Genomic DNA, 27,954 nt, shown 5'->3' with positions numbered 1-27,954 from the left:
ATGTTAAATGAGCATTCTGTCTCCTTCCTGAAATCCCACAATGTCATCACCTCAACACACAGCTTATGATTTCAGTATTACCTGGAAACAATTCATCATCAAACTGTCCTGTCCTACTTTACTTTAAAAAGTATAGCTGTTCTGAGTGAAAAGCTTTTTAAAACTTCTTAAAAACCAAATGCCATAGCTTAGCGTGGTATTTACATCACATTTCTAAAATAATCTTACTTAATGTAGAAATATTATTTGACTTTAATATGCTACCTTTCATTATTACTGAAATTCCTCACTCTGAGTAAGCAAGTCTATTATAACATTATTTGTAAACGTTGTTCTTCCATTAAAAAGAAAACAGAACTGGATTCAAATTGTCCAGATATTTGCATTTGAAAACATAATAACTTAATTTCCAGCTCACTGAATTCTGAAAAAACGTCCCAAACTTGCTAAGAGGAAAGACAACCTTTAATGCACATGAACTTAAAATACATAAAGTATTAATTTAAATTTACTTTCAAACCCAAAATTTACAAATTCAGTAATTTCATATTTCTAAGGATAAATTAAAATTGTCATTTCAGTTGTTCACATCAAGAATTCAAAATTTCTCCTGGCCCTATTAGAAGCAAATGAATTTGTCATCATGAAAACTACACAGAAAAAAAAAGCTCATTTTTCAAAATTATATTTTTTTAGAATTAAAAATTTATAAAAATATATCGCATTTGGAAAAATAATGGATATAATGCTAGGCCAAATTCCACCTACACAGGGGGGAAAACAGAGAGGGTATGGACCTCAGTGTGATGTGAGGCTCAATCTTTTATCATCTGTTTGCCTTAGAAACTATTCACTGGGGCTTTAGGTCTCAGTTTACTCATTTGTAAAATAGAGATAACTTCACCTCCCTCATAAGATTTCAAGGATCCAATGAAGTAACACCTGGTGGAAGTACTGTGTAAAGTACACAGTGCTGATCAATTGTAAGATGATTATACTATTATAAACTAAATGCCATATAATAAACCTAATACTTTTATCTTGTGTTATTGACTATGGTAATACCTTCATCATAGGCTTCATGCTGCGGTAACTGGAAATTGTTCTTCCTTGCTTTTCCCACTTAAAAAAATAAGAGGCACAAGAAATTATCTTTCAAAGCTACCCAACAGTATATGTTATTTATAGCAAACCCTTAGTGAAAGTAAGCTATCAAAAATTTTATTAGCCCTAACCAGTTTAGCTCAGATAGAGCATCGGCCTGGTGACTGAAGGATCCCAGGTTCAATTCTGGTCAAGGGCACATGCCCGAGTTACAGGCTCAATCCCCAGTAGGGGGCATGCAGGAGGCAGCCGATCAATGGCCCTCTCTCATCATTGATGTTTCTATCTCTCTTTCTTTCCCCCTTCCTCTCCGAAATCAATAAAAATATATTCTTAAGGCATCAGTGGAGGGAAACCATGAAGCAACCATTTTGTTCTCCTAATGGCTCAGCATTTGGGAGTACTGAGTAGCACTGAAAGTTGAAGTGAGAATAAGACTGAACCAGGAAACTGGCTGGATACTGGAAATATTGGGGAAATACTGTGTAAAGTGTATGATTGTCTAACCACTATACTGTACACCTGAAACCAATACAAAATATTAAAAGTAACTATAATTAAAAAATAAAAATAAAAACTTAAAAAAAAAAAAAAAACACTGCCAGATCCTTCTTTAAATTTGCACAGGTGGGCAACTACTCCTCTCCCAAAAGAGAAATGGAGGTTTCGTCTCTAAAGGCTTATCAAAGCTACTCTGAGATCATATATATTATTTATCTTCTAAAAGAGATAAAACATGTGATCCATAAAATAAAAACAGGATGCTGTATAAAAAAATGCAGTGTTAAAAAAAATTCTTAAAAGTTAAAAATACAGCCAATTTCTCTTAAAAAACTCAGAAGAAGATAAAAATGTGTAACCCTTTCAAATTAAAATAAAAAGAGATGGCAAATAAGAGAGGTGAGGAAAGGTAAGAAAATAATATTATGGTTACCTGGTCAACACCTGAATAATAGGTATATCAGAAAAAAAGGAAACAGAATATGTAAGGGAAGAAATTACTAACTAAATAATTCAAGAAAATGTCCCAGAAGTGAGGAACTGAAAAGGCCTACTGAGTATCAGCGATATGAATGAAAAAAAGAACTATTGTAAAATTTCAGATTAGGTATAAAGAAATGATTGCAAAAAGCTTCCAGGAATAAAAAGACCCATACAAAAGATGAAAAATAAAGAGAGCATCAGACTTCTCAACAGTAATGGTATAAGCTAGAAGAGAGTAGAGCAATGCCCTATAAACCTAAAGGAAAATAATTCATTGAATTCTATATCTAGGCAACATTTGGCAATGTATGAAGACATTTTTGGTTGTCACACTGAGGAAAGGGTGCTATTGGCATCTAGTGCACTGCCTGTATGTGTATGGGAAAGAACTTGAGAGACACCTTATGATTATACAAAAGTAAACTTGGGTACAGTACAATGAACTGTTCCAAAGATTAAACTCCTATTTAAATAAAATACACTAATTAAAAAACTAAGTAACATAATTTATTAATATTTAGTAGATACTTACAGGCTTTGTACCTATGTGTATAAGACTTTCATTTTAAACGACAAAAAATTGAAACCAAAATAATTACCATTATGCTGAAATTCTGGATCTCTCAGAGAGCCATTAATTCGATGAGAGGGATGCCAGTAGGAAGAAGCACAGGGCGGAGAAGGAGACCGCCCAGACCTGTTTGTTCGATATTCTGGAATTTTTGAAACCGGAGGAGTGGCTTCAGAAAATTTGGGGATATTGATTTCAGAATCTTCTCTTAAAGGCAGGGGATCAACTGTTTTTATACCAGCAGTTGGAGAAGTCAGGAGGGCTACCACATGACCTTCTTTCTAAATGATCAAAAAAACACAAACAAAAAAAACACGTGTGTGTGTTTACATATGTGCATGTGTGTGTATAGTACCTATATATATACATATATGTGTGTGTGCATATATATATATAAAACATTTAAATACACACAAAAATATCCTATATAATAAAAAAGTGATATGCAAATTAACCATCACTCTGCTATACCCACAAGCCACGCCCACCAGCCAATCAGGAGCGAGTATGCAAACTAACCCAACCAAGATGGCTGCAGCCACAAAGAGAGCAAGGAGGCTTGGGTTTCCCTGGCAATGGAGGAAGCCAAGCTTTCCCCACACCCTGGTGGGCCCAGGCCTCCACTCAAGGCTACAAAGTTTCAATTATAGAAGACAAGCAAAGCCCAACAAAAATGGTAGCAGCCACAGAGCTGGAGAGAGCAGGAGGCTTGAGTTGCCCCTGGTGATGGAGGAAGCCAAGCTTCTGTAGCCCTGGCCTACCTTGGCCTCTGCTTGAGGCTACAAAGTTTCAATTATAGAAGATAAATAAACCCCAGATACCAGGGCCTTTGCTTGGGTCACCGGGGGGCATGGCCGGCCTGCAAACCACCACAGGCCCCTTGCCCAGGCCGCCCCACGCCCCAAGGGAACCCCCACCCTGATCTGGGACACCCTTCAGGGCAAACCAGCCAGCCCCGACCCGTGCATCAGGCCTCTATCCTATCTAATAAAAGAGTAATATGCAAATTGACCGTCACTCCAACACACAAGATGGCTGCTGCCCCCATGTGGTCAAAGATCCTGCCCCCATGTGGACACAAGATGGCTGCCACAAGATGGCCAGCAGGGGAGGGGAGTTGGAAGGGACCAGGCCAGCAGAGGAGGGAAGTTGGGGGCGACCAGGCCTGCAGGGAAGGGCAGTTGGGGGTGACCCAGGCCTGCAGAGAAGGGCAGCTGTGGGGGACCCAGGCCTGCAGGGAAGAGCAGTTGGGGGGGACCAGGCCTGCAGGGGAGGGCAGTGAGGGATGACCAGGCCTGCAGGGGAGGGCAGTTAGGGGAAAACAGGCTGGCAGGGGAGCAGTTAGGCATCAATCAGGCTGGCAGGGGAGTGGTTAGGGAGTGATAAGGCTGGCAGGCAGAAGTGGTTAGGGGCAATCAGGAAGGCAGGCAGGCAAGTAGTTGAGAGCCAGCAGTCCTGGATTGTGAGAGGGATTCCAGATTGGAGAGGGTGCAGGCTGGGCTGAAGGGCACACCTCCCGTGCACGAACTTCATGCACTGGGCCTCTAGTCTATAATAATAAAAGCATAATATGCTAATTAGACCAGACATCCTTTCCGGACGAAGCCAGGACTGCAAGGGAAGCCTGGGTCCCGGGTACCTGCCAGCATTCAGAGGGAAGCCTGATCCCTGGTGCCAGAGGGAAGCCGATGCTGGCAGCCGGGGAAAGACCTACTCTTGCATGAATTTTGTGCACCAGCCTCTAGGATTATTATAAAAGCAGGAGGAGAAAATATGGGGAAACTTTATGTAATGTCCATATGGAGAAGATTTTATAAGCCTAACAACCAATATAAACATATTTAGCTATAGAAAAAATATATATAAACATTAAAAAATAAAAGAAAAATCAAATTTGAGGAAAATATATAACATATGATTGATGAATTACTATAATCACTACATAAGTATTTCTTTATATATAGTAAGGAGAGATAAACCTAATTAAAAAGTAGAAAAAGGATATGTATAAGCAATTCATATACACACAAAATATAAATGTCAAACATATTCACTTCACTTATAATCAAGTATTTCAAAATAGAATCATTGAAGTACTAATTTTTTACCTCCAAAATTACAAAGATTACTTTTTGAAAAAAACAAACTATAATACCCAGAACTGCCAGTGCGGTTGGGAGCACAATCTTTTGGGGGAGCTGGCAAAACATAGCTAAAACCTTAAAATTTTGAATCCTTTCACCGCTTAGAATTTACACAAAAGACAACAGAAATTTAGCTAAAGGATGTATTTCAAAATAGAAAAATTAAGAAATAATAATAGGCATTTACTTTTAAAAAATAGATTTCAACAATAATCATGTGGTTAAAACAATGACTGTAAAATACAGACTGTATATCATATTATTAAAAATTATATAAAAATATTTAATTATATGGAAATATGTTCATAATACATTACTAAGTGATAAAAAATAGATTATAAAGCCTTATCTACAGTATAATAAAAAATACACTATATACCTAAATAATTCAAAATTTCAAAAGTGGATGTCCCTGAACAGTAAGTGTGACATAATTTATTTTCTTTTTTATTTTGACACAATATTTTAATTTTCCAGAATGATAATATATCATTATCCTAAAAGTCTCTGTGTAGTTTCACTTTTTTAAGAGAATGTAAACCAGTAAAATCAAATACAGCTCCAAACTTTCCTGATTAATCCTTGTAATTGTTGTCTTTAATTATTAACTTTGAGTTTATCAATGCAATATTCAAAACAATGCTTTCTGATCTTAGGCATCATTTTCTGTAATTAAAGAGCTTATTGCTTTAAAGTGGACATGGCCTAGGATCTTATCCAACAAACACATATTTTTAAATCAAGATTAATATAAAAACCACAAATCTTCTTGCTTCCCTTTTTTAACTATATGTATCACTTAGGAAAACTGTTCCTTAATATTTTTCATTTTCTACACATATAAATAGAATTTGAGGTCTCTGTGAAAATGATTTTACTATTGTTAAAAAGACCTGACTATTTTAAACACAGAGGGGTCCCAGGTTTAATTTAACTGACTTTGTGATCTATTTTTGAGCTTAAAGCCTCCTTACTGGCCTCACTGCTTCCACTTTCCCCCAGAATAGTCCATTCTCCACTGAGCAGTGAATGATTTTATTTACCATGAAAACCAGAGATTTATATTTTCTTTGTTGCTTCTAATCCTCCAACGGCTTCCCAGTGCCAGCAGAACAACATCCCCACTCCTTATCCAGCCTCCCTTTTCCAAACTTACTCCCTACTCTCTTCTTCCCTCTCCAGGATCCAGTCACACTGACTTTTTCACTCCTAAAAACTCTGTTATACACTTGCACTTGCTGCCCTTTCTACCTGGAAAACTATCTGTGCCCCAGATCTCTGATTGGGCAACTCCCCTCATTAGTCAGGTCTTAGATAAAACGCCACCTCCTCAGAGATGCCTCTCTTGATGGCCCAAAGTAAAGCAGCCTCATCCACACCTTGGAAGTCATCTGTGGTTTTATTTCATTCATAGCACTTACTACTACCTAAAATTGTCTTTATAAAACTTGTCTATTTCTCCCAATAAAAACGCAAGCTCCACGAGGACAAGGATTTTGTTCTAAATATCAATTAATCACCAGATCCTACAACAGTGCCTGGCATATAGTAAGAGCACATTAAATACTGAATCGAGTGAATAAAAATGAAACTCCTAATATTCCCCTCTAAAAGTGGTTCCTGTCCAGAGTTCTCTTCCTCAGTGCATAGCACCCTCCATCAATCCTTTTGGGCAAGCCAGAAACCCAGAAGTCATTAATGGCCTCTCATCCCTATTATCCAACCAGCACCAGGCCTTGACATCATTGCCCTTACACAATTCTTCAGTCTCATCCACTTCTGTCTATGCCAACCCTCCTCAGTTCAAGCCATCAACATTTCCTACCTAGACTACTGCAATGACCTTTTTACAGGTATCCACAGCTTACTTTCACCTTCCATGGCAGCCAGAAAGTTCTTTAAAATATTTCAATGGCTCCCCATTGCTCTTGAGATAATAACAGAAATTCTCAATATTGCTATCTTTTCCAGCCTCATCTCATATCTTCTCCCTGCCACTCTATACTGGTCTGTTTCTTAAAACCCTAATTGTTCCTCTCTATAGGATCTTGGCATATGCTATGCTTCTCCTCCCCGCTCTTTTTACACGGTTAACTCTTCCTCTTCCTTCATATCTCAACTAAATTATGACTTCTAAGAAGCATCCCTGACTTCCAAGAAGCTTTCTGCCTTCTAGAACTATGTCAATTCCTTCCAGAATAACACTGTATACTTCTTTGAAACTTATTTGCTTTAACTTTACCTTTTTAGGGGTAGAATTCTTTGAATAATGTGAATCTCTCTCACTGAACTGTAGGTTCCATAAGATCATGTACCATGTCTACTTTTGCTACTTCGTGTGGATAAATTGATAAGAAACATCTGCCGAATTAATGAATGAAGTGAGCTAACAGATACTGGGGCTTTTTTTGTTTGTTTGTTTAAATATATTTTTATTGATTTCAGAGAGGAAGGGAGAGGGAGAAGGAGATAGAACCATCAATGATAAGAGAGAATCATTGATTGGCTGCCTCCTGCATACCCCACACTGGAGATCAAGCCCACAATCCAGGCATGTGCCCTGACCAGGAACTGAACCATGACCTCCTGGTTCATAGGTTGATGCTCAACCACTGAACCACACTGGCTGGGCCAGACACTGGGTTTTTAATATAATTTATAAAATGTATAAATGTACTTGACTAAAACAATACCATGAGAATTCTACTCTAAAGTTCTATGAGACAGTATTGTTCAGCAGTTAAAAATGTGGATTCTGAAAATAGATTGCCTGGACCCAAATTCTACTACATCATTTGGTGTGACCCCAATTCCATCATCTAAAAATGAGAATAATAACAATATCAACCTCCCAGAGTTCATTATAAAGATATGTAAAGTATTTAGCACAGGGCCTAGAAAAAAGTAAGCACTCAGGAAATGCTACCTATTATGAATGTCCCTATATAAATTACCCAAATTACTGCTGTCCCACAATACTCCCACAATTCAAAGTATGTCATTAAAAGTTAACAGTGAAAAATTTTCTGGATATTATGATAATACTAGAGGCCCGGTGCACGAAATTCGTGCACGGGGTGGGGGGGTTCCTCAGCCTGGCCTGCACCCTCTCGAATCTGGGACCCCTTGAAGGATGTCCTACTGCCGGTTTACAGCGATCGGGCCTAAACCGGCAGTCAAACATCCCTCTCACAATCCAGGACTGCTGGCTCCAGCTGCTCACCTGCCTGCCTGCCTGCCTGCCTGATTGCCCCTAACCAGCCTGCTCGCCCCCAACCGCCCCCCGCCGCCAGCCTGCTTGCCCCCAAATGTCCCCTGGTAGCCTGATCACCCCCCCAACTGGACCCCCTGCTGGCCTGCTCGCCCCCACCTTCCCTCCCCACTGGCCTGCTCACCCCCAACTGCCCCCCTACTGGCCTGCTCACTCCAAACTACCCCCCCCTGTCCTGATCACCTCCAACTGACCCCCACTGACAGCCTGCTCACCCCCAACTGGCCCCCCTGCTGGTCTGCTTACCCCCAACGGCCCCTGCCATCCCATCCTGGCCTGATCACCCCCTGGTGATCCAAGGTCCCAGCCCCTCCTTTTTGTCTTTTTCTTTTTTTTTTCAGCGCCTCCTTGAGCAGAGGCCAGGGCCGGCAGGAAGCAAGTATCTAGGATTTATTTATCTTCTATAATTGAAATTTTGTAGCCTTGAGCAGAGGCCAGGGCCAGCCAGGGCTGGCGGGAAGCTTGGCTTCCTCCATCGCTGGGGGCAACCCAAGCCTCCTGCTTGCTCCAGCTCATGGCTGCTGCCATTTCTGTTGGGATTTATTTATCTTCTATAATTGAAACTTTGTAGCCTTGAGCGGAGGCCAGGGCCAGCCAGGGTGGGCAGGAAGCTTGGCTTCCTCCATTTCCGGGGAAACCCAAGCCTCCTGCTTGCTCCAGCTCCATGGCCGGCCGCCATCTTGGTTGGGTTAATTTGCATATTCACTCCTGATTGGCTGGTGGGCGTGGCTTGGCATAGTGGAGTGATGGTTAATTTGCATGTTTCTCTTTTATTAGTGTAGATACTAAAGGCCTGGTGCAAGAAATTTGTGCACTGATAGGGTCCCCAAGCCTGGCCGGTGATCAGCGCCAATCTATGGAGCGACCGGCAGGATGATGAGGGAACCCCCATTGGCACCTGCCTTGGCCGGCCTGGTGCTGCCCGCTTGCCGGCCCCAACCCCCGCCACTGCCGCCACCGCCGGTCACCTCCCTCTACGGGGCGACTGGCAGGGCGATCAGGGGGGTGGGGCCCCCCACTGGCACCTGCCTTGGCTGGCCTGGGGCCTGCGGGCCGGGGGTAGCTCCTGTGTTGAGCGTCTGCCCCCTGGTGGTCAGTTGCATCATAGCAACTGATCGTTCCACCAGTCATTCAGCTGTTCAGTCGATTTGCATATTAGGCTTTTATTATATAGGATTCTCCCTAATTTCTATAGTAAAAAGAAATGTAGAATATCAATTTATTTATTGAAAAATTAATACATTTTTAAATATTATTAATAATTAGCTTTACTAAGAAAACAAAGGGAAAAAAATGATTGCTGACTCCCAGCAATCAAGGGGGTAGAGAATGGGAAATAACCAAATCTAGCTTCTAGTACAGCCCCTGGTAGTGCTGATGGCAGAAAATTCACATAGAGGGAGTTCTAATCAAGTTAATAAGAAGCCTGCTTATTTTAGAGGAGTTTATAATTAAAATGTTACAACTGTGCTATATACATGATGAGGAGGATATTGGCATTAAAATGTTAAAGGCCAATATTACTCTATTTTAATTAATTAATTTTATTTAGTTATTCAAAAACTTAATTCCATAATAAATAAAAATAATATATATAAATCCAGCTGCAAATATGGATTAGGGTCACTCATTTTAGCTGAGGGTAGTCAGCCCTGTGGGCAAAGCTAACTAGAAGCTCACACCTTCCACATGACAGTCTGGATTCCTGAGGAAGGAGCAGGACAGTCCATGGGGAACAAAGATTCCAAAATCTGATTCCAATCAATACTCTGAATTCCTATTGTCACACTTCCTTTAATAAACCAGCAGGCTCCTTATTAACCACTTGATTAGAACTTCCTCTATGTGAATTTTCTGCCACCAGCACTACCAGGGGCTGTACCAGGAGCTAGATTTGGTTATTTCTCATTATCTACCCCCTTGATTGCTAGGAGGCAGCAATCATTTTTTTCCCCTTTGTTTTCTTAAAAAAGCTAATTATCAATAATGTGTGATATGTATGGGTAAGTAACAGGATATAGTTTAGACATTGTCACTCCAGTCACACTCCTTCAACACAATTTAATGGGTACCAGCTATGAGCAGGTTTGGGGGACTGGACTCTGACCCATTCTCTCGCCTCTCCCCAATACCTAATAACTTTACACTGTGCCCTCTGGAACTTATGAATAGCCTCCAGCAAAATCACCTAAAGAAATTCAACCTCTTCTTTGAATGTTCTCTATTTTACTTTAGCCACTTATTCCCATGATTATATGTTAAGCCTTGTCATTACCAGTAACTGCAACCTCTTTATAATTTCAACTTCTGACCACAACCTCCTAACTTTAAAACTAATCCCCACGGGTACCCCAAGTCCAACAAGTCCTGCATATACCTTAACTCCCTTTCTCACTTGGTCTCACGCCCTTGACAAAACACGAACCCCAGTTAAAATCCAACTCTCTACCTATCCTGCATCTCTGCAGCCAAAAATGCCTGGACAAAAACACACAGCCCATCCTGACTAGTCTTACATCAAAATGGTGACCACTGACCAAAAATGGTTCCTAACGTTGCCCTGCAATGTTTCACTTTCCCTGGCCCATTCACTCTCCCGCTATCTGAAAAAAACTATTTCATGCCTTATTCTTTCCTCAAACCTCCAAAATTTTCTTCCCCTGCCTCATTTCCATCAAGGTCTTGCTTTATATCCCACCAAACACAAAAGAGACTTTCCAAAAGCTCCCACATTTTCCTGTATTTCATCAGCAGTGCCCATAAAATTTGTTCTGCCTTCCCTTTTTTAGCAATGAAGGAACTGTCACAGTGCCTAACGCTAACCATTTCACATCTCTGCCAGGTCCTATGCCCTTTCTCCTACTCAAGAACATCTTTCCAACAATTTTGCTCTTTCCTGCATCATCTTTTCTCTCTCTTTAAAACAGACACCGGGGGGGGGGGGTGAGGGTATGAGTGGGGGGGGGGGCCACAATGAGGGGATAAGGGCACATATCTAATACCTTAATCAATAAAGAAAAAAATATTCAGAACAAAAAAAAAAACCCGTTGTCATCAACATACAAATGTTCTCTTATCTCCTCTTTCTTGATCTCACTTCTAACTCCCACTCCCTTACTCTGCTCCCTTTTCATGGGAAAAACTCTTGAAAGAATTGTCTCTGATGCTGTCTCCAATTCCTCTCCTCTCCGTTCTTTTGAATTCACATGCATTTCGGCTTTTGTCCCACACTACTACCAAAACTGCCCTCTGTCAAGGTCACCAATAACCTCCAGGTTGCTAAATCCAATAATCAGTTTTCATACCTTACTGACCCATCAGTAGCATTAACACTCCCTCCTCCTTGACACCTCCAGGAGACCACAGTCTTCTGTTTCCCATCACCTCATGGCTGTTTCTCTTCAGTCTCTTTGCTGGTTACTCCTCAACTTCCCAATATTAAAAGCCTGGGGCTCAGACCTATATACACCTACTCTTCTCTAAAATCTACTTCCTTGATGACCTTCGCCAGTCTCAAAACCTTACATACCTGTACCACCTACGATAAAGAGCCTTCAAATCTATCTGCAGCCCAGCCTCTCCTCTACACTACAAACTCAATCAACTCCCTACTCAACATGTCTACTTGTATGCCTAATAAGCTTCTCAACTTTAACATGTCCAAAACAGAACTCTTGGTCTTCCCTGACAAATCTTTTCCTCATACTGTCATCCCCATCTCAGTTAAAAATCAATTCCATCCTTATTGCTCAGGCAAAAATCTTGAGTCATCTTTGATTTTTCTATTATTCCCACCCCATATCTTATACATCAGAAAATCTTATCAGCTATACTTTCTATGAATATCCAGAATAAGACTTTATCATATGACCTCCATTAAAATCCAAACTACCATCATTCTTGCCTGAATATTTTAACTGACTCATATCACTCTTCTGCCTCTCCAAAGGCTTCCCATTTCATTCAGAATAAAATTGAAAGTCTTTGCTATGACTTATAAAGCTCTACACAATTTAGTGGCCCATTATGCCTCTGAACTCATCGCCCATACTACTCTCCCTCTCTTGCTCTCTGTTCCAGTCCACTGACTTCCTGTCTGTTCCTGAAGAAATGAGCTACCTTCTCACCTCCAGGACTTTGCACTTGTTCTTTTGCCTAGAATGCCTTCCTAGATATGCATATGGGTCAATCCTTCATCAACTTCAGCTTCTGCTCAAATGCCACCCTCTCAGTGAGAACTTCCCTGGCCACTTCGTATTCATTTGCCATGTTTTATTTTTCTTCTTAGTACTTATCACCATCTACCATACTACATATTTTACCTAGTTATCCTGTTTATTGTCTCCTCCACTAGAATGCAAGTTCAATAAGGTTATATCTTTGGTGCTAAAATATAGCTGGAACATAATTGCCACACATTAGATACTCAATAAACAGAACTGTTTTTCTTCTCTTCCTGTTGAGTCATTACTGAAAGTATATAGCAGAAATACAATGTCAAACACCAGAAAAAACAATTCAATGCCTCTGCCTTACTAAAAATAGTTAATAGATTATCTCCACATATGATACACAAAATTTTCTAAAGTCTGAAATTATCATTTATTACATGTGACTAACAAAATCACTTCCTGAAGAGATGTTTTCCCCAAAAATAGAAATAGTTACCTTTCTAAAATCACTCTTTGAAGTTTCTAAGCCATCCTGCGAAGACATTCTTTTTCTCTGTTCCGGGACTGGAGGCTTCACTTTAGATGGAGACACTAAAACAGCACCACCTGGAAAAATGCAGATGATGATAAGTTTCAATTAAACTAAATTTTCATGTAGATAAGGCAGGTGAAATAAGAGCTGCATAGTGTTTGCCTATTACCAACAGCTGGAGTGGTAAGATCGTGATGAGTCCTTTGAATTCCACCAAGTTCTCTCAGCTTTGGAGTAGGAAGCCTGCCTCCTTTTCCTGAGGATACAGAAGAAGAATCTGACCTACAAATTAAAATAATCTATTATGAAGCATTTCCTCCAGGAAATTTGCTATCATTATGCAATAATAAAGTATAAACTTTTAAGACCATTTTGTTTCTGAAAAAATAAATAAATCCACAGGCAGGCAAGAGTGGCTGAATACTGGAAAAGAGGGAAGATCATTGCAAGTCAGCAAGAACACAGCGGAGAATTTTTTCATTAAATCAGAGCCTAAGTCTTATTTTAACAGCAAAACTCATGAAAGAACAATAAGGGAGCTCGGCTGGCATGGTTCAGTGGTTGAGAGTTGACATATGAACCAGGAGGTCATGGTTCAATTCTGGGTGAGGGCACATATCTGGGTTGTGGGCTCGATCCCCAGTGGGGGGCGTGCAGAAGGCAGCTGATCAATGATTCTCTCTTATCACTGATGTTTCTACCTCTCTCTCCCTCTCCCTTCCTCTCTGAAATATATATTTTTAAAAGAATGATATATTTTTAAAAAGAGCAGTATGAGATTTGGACTATGGACAAAAAGCACCAGTACCAGTGGTAGAGAACCACTCCCCAAAGAAATCTGCATATAAATCAACAGGAATTAGCTATTTGCCAAAATCACTTCTTTTAACTTATAAAACACTAGAGGCCCGGTGCACAACATTCATGCACTGGGGGGTGGGGGGCCCTCAGCTCAACCTGTGCCCTCTCGCAGTCCAGGACCCCTCAGGGGATGTCTGACTGCCAGCTTAGGCCTGTTCCCGCTGCACTCACCAGCGGTGAGCCCAGCTTCTGGCTCAGTGGCACTTCCCCTGTGGGAGCACACTCACCACCAGGGGGCAGCTCCTGCATTGAGTGTCTGCCCCATGGCAGTCAGTGTGTGTCATAGTGACTGGTTGTTCTGCCATTCAGTCTATTTGCATATTAGCCTTTTATTATATAAGATTATCTTTTCATTCTTTTTTGGTATAACCATCTGATATTTAAGAATATCAGCTATTTTCCTTAAATCATACAGAAAGTCATTCTTCCAGACACATTTACAAATCTGGCAAATCATAATTAGCAGGACATAAATGAAAATAACATTCACTACTTCCTCCCCTAATAGCTCAGTATTCAAAGTGTTCAATTACTAAGTTCAGATGACTCAAATACCTGATCAAATAAAATTAAAAACCATACAGAATGCCTACTTCCTGAGATTAAAATAAAATCTTTATTCGTCATAAAACCAAAAGCCCACTATACTTAATTAGTAACAAAATACATATTAACTATGTACAATGCTGCTATATATTGATTAATTTAAAACTCTCACCCTTCTTTTATCTTGTCTGCCTTAGATTTTTCATGTACTTCCAACTTCTCTAACTCTCCCACATAAACCTGCTTGTCCCTTCCTCTGTCCTCTGCATTTTCCTCCTCTCTCGGCTGTTTCTGTATGTCTTCATTGGTGATCTCTGCATCATCCCAGGCCAGGCGCCTTCTAACAGGTACAGTGGGAGCATCTGGCACGCCCAATTTCTCCATGGTATTTTTCTGGGGCTGTTCTTCCAAGATAGGCCTTTTTTCTTCTCGTTTTGTAGAACATTTCTTCAAAGTCTTATGGCTTGTAGGATCTCTGCATAACAAAATAAATTTTATTTTAAACTTGAATAGTTTGAGTTTTCTAGTTATACCAATTTTAATGACTCCATCATTCCCTTCCACTATTCACAACTATATATTTCCCACAGATATTAAAGAAGGAAATCTAAGAGTTCATTTTACAGTATAACATATTAAAGTTATGATCTGTAATTGCCATTAAAATACTCCAAAATAAAATATATTTATCTCCTCTTCTCCTATCTTCACATATACATGCCTGCACCACTACTGACAAAATTCATGCATATCCCCTAAACTGGCATTATACACATAAACCAGGACGAACCCCACATGTTCTAGCTTGCTCAATTACAGTTTGTGCACAAACTCGAATGTACTTGTGGATCTGGTAAGCTGATTCAAATTTTATACTTTAGATAGATTAATCTTTTCCAGACATTACTAAAGAACAGGTTTTGTGATGAACTTAAAATCAGATGTCACACAGTTAGAATTTATAGCTTAATTTGGTATGTGTGACTATATTAATACACTGTAACAACTAAAAACTATTTTATTTGCTACAAATCAATGTGTTATTTCTCTTATAAAAAGTTAGATCATTTCACTTTAAAGCCCAACACAGCAGAGAATTCTCCCATAGAAGTAGGACCTAAGTTCCATTATTAACCATGGAAATGTATTAATAAATGATAATGGATATGTACTAATAGCTTACTTTTAAAGTTCTTTTACATCTGCTGTATAATCATCCCTATTCTATTTTTAATTATTAACAAGGGACATTATAAAATCCAGTCTTCCAGATTTACATTATGTATTATTTATACACAAGTGTTTAAAGTGAGTATGTATGGATTTATTTTTCAGAAAGTAAACTAAAAATAATAAAATATAATATATGGCTGGCATATCTCCATTTAAGTAGAAGATGAATTTTGAGTAGTATGTCATTTACCTATTTAATCCCATGATCTACATAAGCTACAGCATACTTTTTCACCACACACAAAGAACATCTCACCCCGCAAGATCTAGTGCTCTAATGTTACTGCTAATGGTTCCTTCTGAGCTCGTGGTCGAGGAGACATCCCACCAACTGTTGTTATCAGACAGAATCTGATTCAGATGGTCCCGAGAAAAATGTGTGCCCAGAACCCGTTTCCTATAAAATTCAGCCTTCTCTCGAAGTTCTTTAACCTACACAGAATTAAGACATCATACATTATTGTAAATGCTCCTTTGCAAACATCACCAAGTAGCATATCAAAGACATTGCGCACATACAACCAGAGACCAAAGAGAAAGGAAGGCAGAAATAGCCACATATGTTCATCAAATTATGTGAATTTTTAAGCAGAAATTAAAACAGTCAAGCTAAAGCACAATGCAGTTATTTCAAGCCAGCACATAGGGAGAAATCTGTAGCAGCTAAGAAAAATATTGACACCTACTGCTTATTTCAACTGAAATTACACAAGTATTCTATGCATCATTACATTTTAAAAACTCAAAAGCAACGAACCTCTGCATACCACATGGCATTTAGAGAACCCTAGGGGAGAAATACAGAAACATACTTAATGACAGGTTAATACCATAAATGAATATTAATGGGAATCAATGAAATACCTATTATTCTTCCTTCTAAATATATGTACCAAACTTGTCAACCAAATTTTTTGGTATTTTAGTAATATTTAATTCAGTAACCAAGATATGTTAATATAACTTCAAAAACCAGCCACATTATTGCATGGCTAAGATGCTGTCCATGACAGGTAACCTAATTAATATTCCTATTTCCTTACTCTGGGACAATTACTAAACTGCCTCAACCCCCTAAGCCCTCGTTTTAATTTTCTAGTTTTATAAATAGTTACTATCAGTATAGAAGCCCCCAAAATAGTAATTGTAATATATTCAACAAAGTGGCAGAATACAAAAAATGTTTTGATGAACTATAAAGAGATCTGAATTCCCTAATATACAAATAACATACTTGCATATGAAATGGACCCTTACCCTCCTTTGAAACTCTTTCATTTTATATATCATACTGCCACCTACTGGCTTCCATAAATGTAAGTCCATAATGTAAAAATATAAATTATTTTAAATCCTATTTAAAATCATCTGTTAAATGTTATAAACAATGTTACCTCAACAAAAAGTAAAATAAAACAATATTTATTATCAAAATGACCTAATTTTATCTATCATAAAGATCAAATGTTAGCATTCTATCTGGATACTGTCTGATTAAATTGCTTTGCTTTTACTTAAAGACAATAAAAACAAATACTAAAACTTAACGCTGGAGAAACATATCCTCAACTCCTTACCAAGACACTACAGAATTCAAAGAAAAAATGTTACATCTCTAGTGAATTAGCCAAAGTCAAAGGACAACATCTGCCATGGCATAAGAAACCATATAAATGCTTTAATGAACCAAACCTGAAAGATTACTAAAGGATAATTCAAAATATTGTTTTCTTCACTGCCCAAAAAATTGAGCCATGTTCATTTCTGTCAACGCCTATACTTTGAAGAAAATTATGAGTATAGCAAATCCTTAATCTGGTTTAGTTCAACATTGTTTCATTATAACATTGATCAGATGCCACAGGAATGTAACTCTTTTGTTTATATCAATTAGCATATGGTAAAACTGGCTTCATTATATGTAGTTTTGCTTAAAGTCACAGAACCCATCAATGATATTAAGTGAAGACTTCCAGTAGTGGTTTTTGCATTTAACAGGTAGAACTGAGACACATGAGTTAAGTCTGTTGAATTATTAACCAAGGCATTCTGAATGCACTAAAACCTTGTTATAATGTACCATGATATAATCCAGATTTTATTTCTAATACATACCCCATGTTTCAAATGTTTCATGGCTACTCCTAATTACTCCTATTTCTCTGCCCCTGGATGACTACTAAAATGTCCCAACCCCCTAAGCCCAAGTTTTAATTTAGTTTTATATATAGTTACTATCAGTATAGAAGCCCCCAATGAGAAAGTCACAAGGCTTCCCTCTCAAATTCCTCAGCATTCCTTGGAATCAGCAGAACCTCAACTTTTAAAAAATATATTAAATATATACTACTTTTTTTAATCCCACAAAATAGTAATTGTAATCCTAAATAATAAAAGCCTAATATGCTAAGTTAGGCTTAACCTCGTCCATTCAACCAATCAAAGTGTAATATGCTAATGATACGCTAAGGCTGCTCAACCAGTCACTATGACGTGCACTGACCACCAGGGGGCACAGTCGACCAGTTGACCAGTCGCTCCAACAGGTAAGTTAGCTTGCTGCTGGTGTCCAGCCAATCATGAGTGAGCAAGACATGCTGGACACACCCTGGAGCCCTTCCGCGGTCCCTCCCCAGCTGGCCGACCTCCCACATCCCTCCCTGGCCCCGATCGTGCACCAGTGGGATCCCTCAGCCTGGCCTGCGCCCTCTCAAAATCTGGGACCCCTCGGGGGATGTCGAGAGCCGGTTTCGGCCTGACGGCGGAACCAGTTGCTATGACAGCGGAACAACCGGTTGCTATGATGCATACTGACCACCAGGGGGCATACACTCAACGCAGGAGCTGCCCCCTGGTGTTCAGTGCGCTCCCACAGGGGGAGCACAGCTCAGCCAAGAGCCGGGCTCACAGCTGGCAAGCACAGTGGCAGTGCCGGGAGCCTCTCCTGCCCCCGCAGCAGCACTAAGGATGTCTGACTGAAGGCTTAGGCCTGCTCCCTGCGGGAGTTGGACATCCCCCAAAGGGCTTCTGGACTGTGAGAGGGAGTAGGCCAAGCTGAGGGACCCCCCCCCTCAAGTGCACAAATTTCATGCACCAGGCCTCTAGTATATGATAAAATCTGCTGGCCTGACATTGACTCCTCCTCTGTGTTCTTAAAGCCTTTGGTGCATATCCCCATTAGTACTTATTTTATCCTTCAGGAATTTATTACTAGTATCATTCTCTCCCATTAACCTATGAACTCCTTGAGGTAAGGAAGAATGTAGCATTTAAACATTGTTTCCACAACCTGTCCTGAGTGTGGACTATGTGCTCCGCCTGAGCTTAAAGGCTGGTAGCCAAAGATAAGCAAGGAAGTCCCTGTACTCAATGTGCTCAATTTGGTAGAGGAGTAAACCTCCTCCTCTATGATAACTTATTATCATAATATTAGTATGGTTTATGCCATAAGAACCAAATGAGATATAAGTTGAAAGAGTGGATCAAAAGGGGGACTGTAAGTCCTATACTGTGTGTAGGGTGGAGTGGAAAGGAACAGCGAAGAAGGCTGCATTCTATCCACGTGGGAGGACCTTACTGTTTGATAAATGAGAGGATGGATGAACATGCTCTCCACGTACACAGTGATCCAGTTTTATTTGACATCAATTTTTTTAAAGGGAGAAGAGATACAGAAATACTGCAAAACTTTGGTTTACTGTTCTATTTGTTACTGATATTCAAAACAATGTTTCAAATTTACTTTATCAGCAATCTTTATTAATAATTTTAGTGTTAATGTTATGTTTTACAAATACATAATTTTAAACTTCTATAATCCTAAACTAAGATAAAAATTAGGAGGTTGAGCTCTGGCCAGTGCAGTTCAGCAGTTAGAATATTGGCCCTCAACAGCACATACCTCAATTGCAGGCTCGATGCCCAGCCCAAGATGGGGCATATGCCAGAGGCAACAAATGGATATCTCTCTCACATTGATGTTTCTCTCTCTCTGTCTGTTCCCCTCCCTTCCACTCTTTCTAAAAATCAATGAAAAAATGAACAACAACAATAAAAAATAGGAGGTTTATATCTCCTAAGGCGTTCTACTAGAAAGAGTTTTAAAAAATCGGTAGTGTGTACAAAATATTAAGAACAATCCTTACAGCCAAGAACCCGATGCACTAAAAAGGATATAAATAAACCATTCCATACTTAACTGAAACAACACACACATCTTTTTCCAGGTAAAGTAATGTCATCAGATTACATGATATAGTAAACACTATGAGTAGAATGTTTTCATTTCTGAATTTATTTTTCCCAACTAAGAATTAAACTAAATCACTTAAAATCTATATACAGAAAATTCAAACTTAGAAAACTGGGGGAAAAATATAAAAACTCTTTTTCCAAAAATCATCCCCCAAAAGTGAGGAGGCATCATCTTTATATCTAGTAGTCCTTAAAATGTCTATCAAATTATAGAATGTGGAACTTTATCTTAAATAAAGTCCTATCTGTGAAAGACACATTAAAAAAAATTTACCCAGAGAACAAATTGATGGTCAGGAAATGGGAGGGGGTTGGGTGAAAACGGTGAAAGTGATTAAGAAGTAAAAATTGCCAGTTATAAAAAGTCACAGGGATATAAAGTATAGCATAGAGAATATAGTCAGTAATCTATATATATAAAAACCTAAGCAACTGTTCGTTTGTTCAACCAGTAGCTATGATGTGCACTGACCACCAGGGGACAGACACTCAACACACAGACATGGAAACATGGAACAGACTGATGAATCTCAGAGGGACGTGGGGAGGGGAGAGGGCGGGAAGAGATTAACCAAAGATCTTATATGCATACTGGAGGCCTAGTGCACAGATTCTTGTACCAGTGGGGTCCTGCTAGTATTATAATAACTACTAGAGGCCCGGTGCATGAAAATTCATGGACTGGAGGGGGGGTCCCTCAGCCCGGCCTGCCCCCTCTCACAATCCGGGAGCCCTCAGGGGCAGGAGACGACCCAACAATTACACCTCTGCTGCTGCCACTGCCAGCAGTGAAAGCCTCGGCCGGCCATGGTTACCTGAGCCTCGGGTGGCCCCAGGCAGCTAGGCAGCCGCCATCTGAGGCTTGCCTGCGCCTCACCCTGGGTGGCTGGGCAGCCGACATCAGAGGCTTGCCTGTACCTTGGGCCGGCCCTGGGCAGCTGAGCAGCTACCATCCGAGGCTTGCCTGTGCCTCGGGCCGGCTCTGGGTGCCTGGGGGGCTGAGAGGACTGGGCGCCACCATCTTGTGGCTGTGGGCGCCACCATCTTTGAGGGCATGGCAGTCAATTAGCATATTCCCTCCTTATTGGCTGTGGGCGCTTCCATCTTTGTGAGGGAGTGACAGTCAATTAGCATATTCCCCCTTTATTAGATAGGATGTATGATCATTTTATAAGGTATACAAATGTCTCATCACTATGTTGTACACCTGAAACTAATACTGTATGTCAACTGTAATTATTTAAAATTTTTAAATTATCTTAATGTAATTTGAATTATTAGATTATCAAAAAATCAAGAAAAAAGGAAATTTAGCATGGATTCAGTAGCTATTCTGAGGAAAGGCGCTAACAATTACAATTGCTGGTTATTATTAAACACAATCCTTTAAGTGAGCATTTTAAAAAATAATACTTATATTATATTAAGAAATATACAACCACTGGACAAATAAAACCAACTACCTTAATGTTATATGACTAGATACTTAGGACTTAGAATACAATATCCAGTGACTAGACTATAAATAGATTTTAAAAATAATATCTCAAACAACATAGAAGAAAATGAAGATGATATATGGGCTAGAAAAGTGTAATATGATTCAAAAAAATAAGTTAACGTTCTAAGATAACAAAGTCATTGACGTCCAAGTGCACTGATGAGTATGAATAATATTCCTTAATTAAATGTTAGGAGTGGAAAAATAAAGGAGTACCTTATGTTTAGACACTTAACATACAGTAAATGCCTTCCAGTAGGAAAAAAAAAGAACAAAAACCTAAGACTTAAAAAAAAAGTGGCCACATTAAAGTCTATGGCCTGGTTATAGACTTTTATCACCACTGGTGATCACTGACCTCTTTACTAAAAATTCTTATTCTTTTCTAATTCAATTTACTTTTTGAATTATTTTGCTAATAAAGGTCAAGGCAAACTATACCACTAATTTAAATATTTATCACCACTAATGGCAATTAATGCAACAAACTCCACCCAAAAGTCACACCAAGGTTACGATATTAGGAAACCTTGAAAAGGCAGTTCTTAAATTAACAACAAAAATGTTCTCGTTTATCAGGGCAGCATAAGGATTATCAGACATAAGGATCCCCTTAGTCCAGTTGTCGGCAAACTCATTAGTCAACAGAGCCGCAGTTTGCCAACCACTGCCTTAGTCCATTAAGATCTGATGTCTATGCCAAAACCGGTTTGGCTCAGTGGATAGAGCATCGGCCTGCGGACTGAAGGGTCCCGGGTTCGATTCCGGTCGGGGGCATGTACCTTGGTTGCGGGCACATCTCCAGTGGGAGGTGTGCAGGAGGCAGCTGATCGATGTTTCTCTCTCATCGATGTTTCTAGCTCTCTATCCCTCTCCCTTCCCCTCTGTAAAAAATCAATAAAATATATTTAAAAAAAAAAAAAAAGATCTGATGTCTAAATACCAACTCATCTTAGTTTAAAGAAGTCTCAGAGACTAAGATAATTTTCCAAAACAAGGATCTTCTCATGAACCAACCTAGTGAAACACCTAAAAAACAGGATAGGTGGGCCCTCACTGGTTTGGCTCAGTGCATAGAGTGTCGGCCTATGGACTGAAGGGTCCCAGGTTTGATTCCAGTCAAGGGCACATGCCTGCGTTGTGGTCTTCATCCCCAGTAGGGAGCATGCATGAGGCAGCTGATCAGTGATTCTCTCTCATCACTGATATTTCTCTCTCTCCCCCTCTCCCTTCCTCTATGAAATCAATAAAAAATACATTTAAAAAAAAACAAAAACGGGACAGGTGGAATGGCTGACACCACACTGTCCTCTATGGCCACATTCTGTGTCCTGCCTTTGCCCCCAACTTTTCCTCATTCCCCACACCATACTCCTTCGATACAGAGCACCTCGCCAAGGTCTGGCATGGTTATAAACTGCTCAATGCACATATTTTTAACTTGATCTCACCAGAGTGAATATATAAATTTTGCCCCTAATAATAATCTGGAACAGCTTCAAGCTTTTTCTCTTACTCTGACTTTATTGCCTCTGAGCCATGTTCAAGTAGGGAAGTAGAGAGCAGCAATGGTGGAAGGAATCAAGTAACCTCCTGAAACAACATTCCGAGCATAGAAGTCACCGGAAAATGAATCTGGGAGCTAACAGTGCAAAAAGCCAGCAAGCAACTCAGAGTGCCAACGCCTTCCTGCAGAAGCTGATGACATGCAATTGTTAGCCATGGTTTTAAGTATGGAATTAAAAAAAAAAGATTCATTCCCCTCCAAATTACTCCTCTCTTTACAATGATAGGGGGAGGAAGTATTTACTGATGTATAACCTAAACTAATATGTTTTAATTTAGCTAATTCACACAGAAAAGACAGAAAACCCTCAAGATGTGGTTTAAAAGATGCTAACTATGTAACAACCAAAAAGCTCCACTGTTTATCCTTCGACTATAAGAAGTTAGTACTAAACTAGCACTTAATAATTCAAGGATTACTCTTTCTCTTATACCTTTCTTTAGGATTCTCAGAATTTCCCCCATTTGTCAGGGTATCCTGACATCATAACTCAAACCTCTATCAGCACAGGCCACTCCTTCCCTGTACTTACAGACTGTAATGGTACATAATGATAGGTGCTACCACTGTCAGACAAACTAATCTAGAAAATTAATTAATCTTTAGTTGCAAAGGTAGAAGTCTGGATGTTATAAAATAATCAAATATATCATACCACAATTCTATAAACTGACTTTATTAACACAACCAAATATGGACTGTAAAAATATTTTTAACTTTAAAGACTTTATAATAATCAATTATTATTATCTAAGGAGCTAGTTGGTGTTTTTAAAAAGTAAACACACTGATAAATTATAGCCTAATACATACAACTTTAAGTTCCTGATACTTTTATTGCTATTATTGTATCAGACATCTTTATATTGCCTCTGTTACTAAATTTATTACTGATAAAGGCTCAAAGAAAATGTGGGCTTACTGAGCTTATGTAAACTCACCTGATTTGGTATATTTTCCTTCACTTGTGTCCATGCCCCAGCTTTATATAAATACTGGGCTGGGCTCAGAAATTTTGCTCTATATTCAGAATTCACCTTCCTAACAGAAAAGAAATAAAGAGTAAATATTTCATCATGCCAATCATCTAAATATTATGGTATTAATCTTATAAAATATGTACCCAAGCCTTTGATGTTTCCAAGGAGTGAGCTTCTTTTTAAGCTGGTTTAAGTCTTTTGATTCCATTTCTGCTTCTAATTTTAAAGAATTGTCTGTTTTATTACACTAAAATGAAAAAATTTAAAAGCATAAATATTATAAAGTTTACTTGAATACTGTATTACAATTTGTTTTTAGAAAAAAGCTTTACTAAAGATAACATAGAAATCACAAGAAATCAACAAAGAAGTTTCAAAACTAGTATATCTGGTTAGTTTTTTGAAGCATAGCTCAGGATATAGTTTCATTTTCTAACAATTAAAATTTTAGCTCCTTGGCTAGAAAAAAAATTTGAATTAATAAATAAATACCAAAGTAAATAAATTTTTCGTTATTACCTTTTGAGCAGTGATCTAACATTTGCCCTTGATACTCTAAATTTATATTTAATTATGTTATAGTAATTAAATATAAGACCCCAATTAATAAGTTACCACATTGCTTTACTTAATAACTTAATCACTCTTTTTTCTCTCCAAGAACAACATAGGCCCCAAAAGTTTTACTTTTAGTCATATAATTTCTATTTTTAGAACCCAAAAAGCATCAGATATAATACAGAACTTATACCCCATCTATAATAATAAAAGCATAATATGCTAATTAGACCAGACATCCTTCTGGATGATCTTCCTGACGAAGCTGGGGCTGTGAGAGAAGCCCAGATCACAGGTGCCTGCTGGTGGCCAGAGGGAAACCCGGGTTCGAGGGAAGCCGGTGCCAGCAGCCAGGGGAAGGAAGGCCTACTCTTGCACAAATTTAGTGCATTGGGCCTCTAGTTTACTTATAATTTACAATAATTTCAACCTGATGCTGCAACTTAAATAGCTATAATTTCAGAGAAGCAGCTTGTATATCCTAAGGTAAAGCATGTGAATTACACTGGCTATAATTTGGCATGCTAAAACTTTGATTTAAAATACATATGTTGAGCTGGTGTGGCTCAGTTGGTTGGGCACTGTCCAGTGCACCAAAAGGCTGCTGGTTCAATTCCTGGTCAGAGCACATGCCTGGGTTGTGGGCTCAATCCCCAATGGAGAGCATGCAGGAGGCAATCGATCAATGTTCCGTTCTCACATCAATGTTTCTCTCCCTCCCTCACCATTCCTCTCTCTATATATAAAATCAGTAAAAATATTCTAAAAAATAAAGGAAAATACTAGTGTGTATGTGTGTTTATGTTTTATTTCCATTATTTAATTTAAAAGTATGTGTTTCTGTTACTGCTGTGACCTGTGGAGCCCACATCACTGTAAGGTCAATCATTTGATATTAGACATAGCAGACTTACCTGCTGTATTTATGAAGCATTCATCACTCTGTATTGCATTTAGCTATTTTCACTTCTGTCTCCCCAATAGCTCAAGAACTGCTTAGAACTTAGCATAGTTATCACTGTATTCTCAGTAGCTACCCAGTGCCCAGTTCCTACTAAGTGCTCAATGAATCTGCCATTTAATGAACAAACAAATGACTTAATGAACTAGCTAATAACAAAAATGCCAAGTAGTGGTAAGTGAAAGAAAAAAATGTGAGAGTCTAAAATGAGGATTTTGTTTTGTTTAAAGAGTTGACGAATACCTTTATTTCAGGAGATACTGTTTCAAAATGTCCGTTTTCTTTCAAATCATTTCTTAATTTTGGTTCTTTCACAGGAGACAAACCCTTGAAATTTCTTTTGTATTCACTTTCATGTATTATTGAGTTACCTTTGAATTGTGGAACAAATTTGCTTTTATTGTGGAAAACCTTAAAACAAAAATTAGTTTAGTTTAATTTTTTGTTGTTTAATTATACAGAACTCAGTTTTTCAATAGCTTAAAATTTTTCACGCACAAAGTTGAATCACAGAAAATAAAAAAGGCCAAATTATATATGACTCTGTAATTTCATTTCACATGTCTAAATAAAATCCAAAGAGCAACAAAAGCAGAAATAGAGAAATGAGATTGTATCAAACTAAAAGCTCTTGTACAGCAAAGAAAACAACAGAATGAGAGATAATGTATGAAATGGAAGAAAATATTAGAACCTTAGATCTCATAAGGGGTCAATATTCAAAATATATTCAGGAACTCAACACAATAGCAAGAAAACAATCCAATTTAAATATGGGCAAAGAGGCATAAAAATAGACAAATAATTAAGAGCTGGCAAGAATATGGAGAAAAGGGAACCCTAGTGCACTCTTGGTGGGAATGCAGACTGATGCAGCTACTATGGAAAACAGTATGGAGTTTCCTCAAAAAATTAAAGATAGAACTGTCTTTGACCCAGCAATCACACTTCTGTGAATATACCTAAATTAGAGGTCTGGTACATGAGATTCGTGCACTCAGGGGGTCCCTCATCCTGGCCTGTGTCCTCTCTCAGTCCGGGAGCCCTTGGGGCAATGTCCGACTCATGGCTTAGGCCTGCTCCGCGCCTAAGCTGTTAGTCAGACATCCTTAGTGCTGCCACGGAGGCAGGAGAGGCTCCCACCACCACCGCTGCGCTCGCCAGCCATGAACGGTGAGCCTAGCTTCTGGCTGAGCAGCACTCCCTCTGTGGGAGCGCACTGACCACCAGGGGGCAGCTCCCGCATTGAGTGTCTGCCCCCTGGTGGTCAGTGCGCATCATAGCAACCAGTCATTCCGCCATTCAGTCAATTTGCATATTACCCTTTTATTATATAGGATATCCTGAAACACCAATCAGAAAGACTATATGTTCCCCTATGTTCATAGGAGTGTTATTTATAATAGCCAAGACCTAGAAACAGCCCAAGTGCCCATCAGTAGATAACTGGATAAAAAAACCTGTGGTACATTTTACACAATGGAATACTATGCAGTTGTACAAAAGAAGAAACTCTTACTCTTTGTGACAGCATGGATGGATCTGGAGATTATTATGCTAAGCGAAATAAACCAGTCAGAGAAAGACAAATACCATGGGATCTCACTCATATGTGGAATCTAATGAACAAAATAAACTGATGAATATAAGAGAATTAGAGTCATGGGTACATGGAACAGACTGACAAATGTCAGAGGGAAGGTGTGGGAGGGTGGGTGGGTGGGAAGAGATCAACCAAAGAACTTGTTGATTGGACAATGAGCAAAATAAGCAAAATGCTTATTTTTAGCTTAAGTGTTTTAAGCTACATACTAGATGTAATAAATGAATTCAGCAATGTAGCAGGATACAAAATTAACACAGAAATCGATGGCATTTACTATTTCAACAAAAAAGTTTATTCCTAAAACAATTAGGAATAAACTTAACCAAGGAGGTAAAAGACTTGTACTCAGAAAACCACAGGACATTGAAAAAAGAGATAGAGGAAGATATAAACAAGTGGAAGAATATACTGTGTTCATGGATTGGTAGAATTAACATCATTAAAATATCCATACTACCCAAAGCAATCTATAATACCAACAGCATATTTCACAGATCTAGAACAAATATTCCAAAAATGTGTATGAAACCAAAAAAGACCCTGAATAGCCACAGCAATCATGAGAAAGGAGAACAAAGTTGGAGGGATCACAATACCAGATATCAAGTTATACTACAAAGCCACTGTAATCAAGAGTCTGTACTGGCCAAGAACAGGCATACAAATAAATGGAACAGAACAGAGACCCCAGAAATCAACCCAAGCCATTTCACTCAATTAATTTTGACAAATGAGGCAAGAACATACAATGGAGTAAATAAAGTCTCTTCAATAAATAGCGTTGGGAAAATTGGACAGACATAGGCAAAAAAATGAAACTAGACCACTAATTTACACCATACACAAGAATAAACTCAAAATGGATAAAAGATTTAAATGTAAGTCATGAAACCATAAAAATCCTAGAAGAAACCATAGGCAGAAAAATCTCAGCCATCTCTGATAGCAATATGTTTTGGATACATCTCCTAGGAAAAGGGAAACTAAGAACATAAACAAATGGGACTACATCAAAATAAAAAACTTCTGCACAGCAAAAGAAACCATCAACAAAATGAAAAGGAAGCCCATTATATGGGAGAACATATTTGGCAATGATACATCTGATA

General features: G+C 38.8%; 1 protein-coding gene across 8 annotated transcripts in view; it reads right to left on the bottom strand.

The window, feature by feature from the left end:
* The window catches only part of MDM1 (Mdm1 nuclear protein), a 42,431-nt gene that overhangs the window by 1,561 nt on the left and 12,916 nt on the right, over positions 1–27,954 (bottom strand). For 3 of the 8 annotated variants that reach the window (XM_080663081.1, XM_080663085.1, XM_080663087.1), the window contains 10 exons: positions 25,483–25,650; positions 23,864–23,967; positions 23,682–23,781; positions 16,176–16,205; positions 15,675–15,850; positions 14,358–14,660; positions 12,948–13,060; positions 12,743–12,852; positions 2,688–2,940; positions 1,066–1,122 (listed from right to left, as the gene is read on the bottom strand). In XM_080663081.1, coding sequence (XP_080519207.1) covers positions 1,066–1,122; positions 2,688–2,940; positions 12,743–12,852; positions 12,948–13,060; positions 14,358–14,660; positions 15,675–15,850; positions 16,176–16,205; positions 23,682–23,781; positions 23,864–23,967; positions 25,483–25,650 — 1,414 coding nt within the window. The remainder of the gene's footprint in view (positions 1–1,065; positions 1,123–2,687; positions 2,941–12,742; positions 12,853–12,947; positions 13,061–14,357; positions 14,661–15,674; positions 15,851–16,175; positions 16,206–23,681; positions 23,782–23,863; positions 23,968–25,482; positions 25,651–27,954) is intronic. The other 5 variants (XM_080663082.1, XM_080663088.1, XM_080663083.1 and 2 more) reach the window with 3 other exon arrangements.

The sequence above is a fragment of the Plecotus auritus genome (genome assembly GCF_963455305.1).
Source record: "Plecotus auritus genome assembly, chromosome: 3".
Lineage (NCBI taxonomy): Eukaryota > Metazoa > Chordata > Mammalia > Chiroptera > Vespertilionidae > Plecotus > Plecotus auritus.
This window is presented reverse-complemented; position numbering and strand designations above follow the sequence as displayed.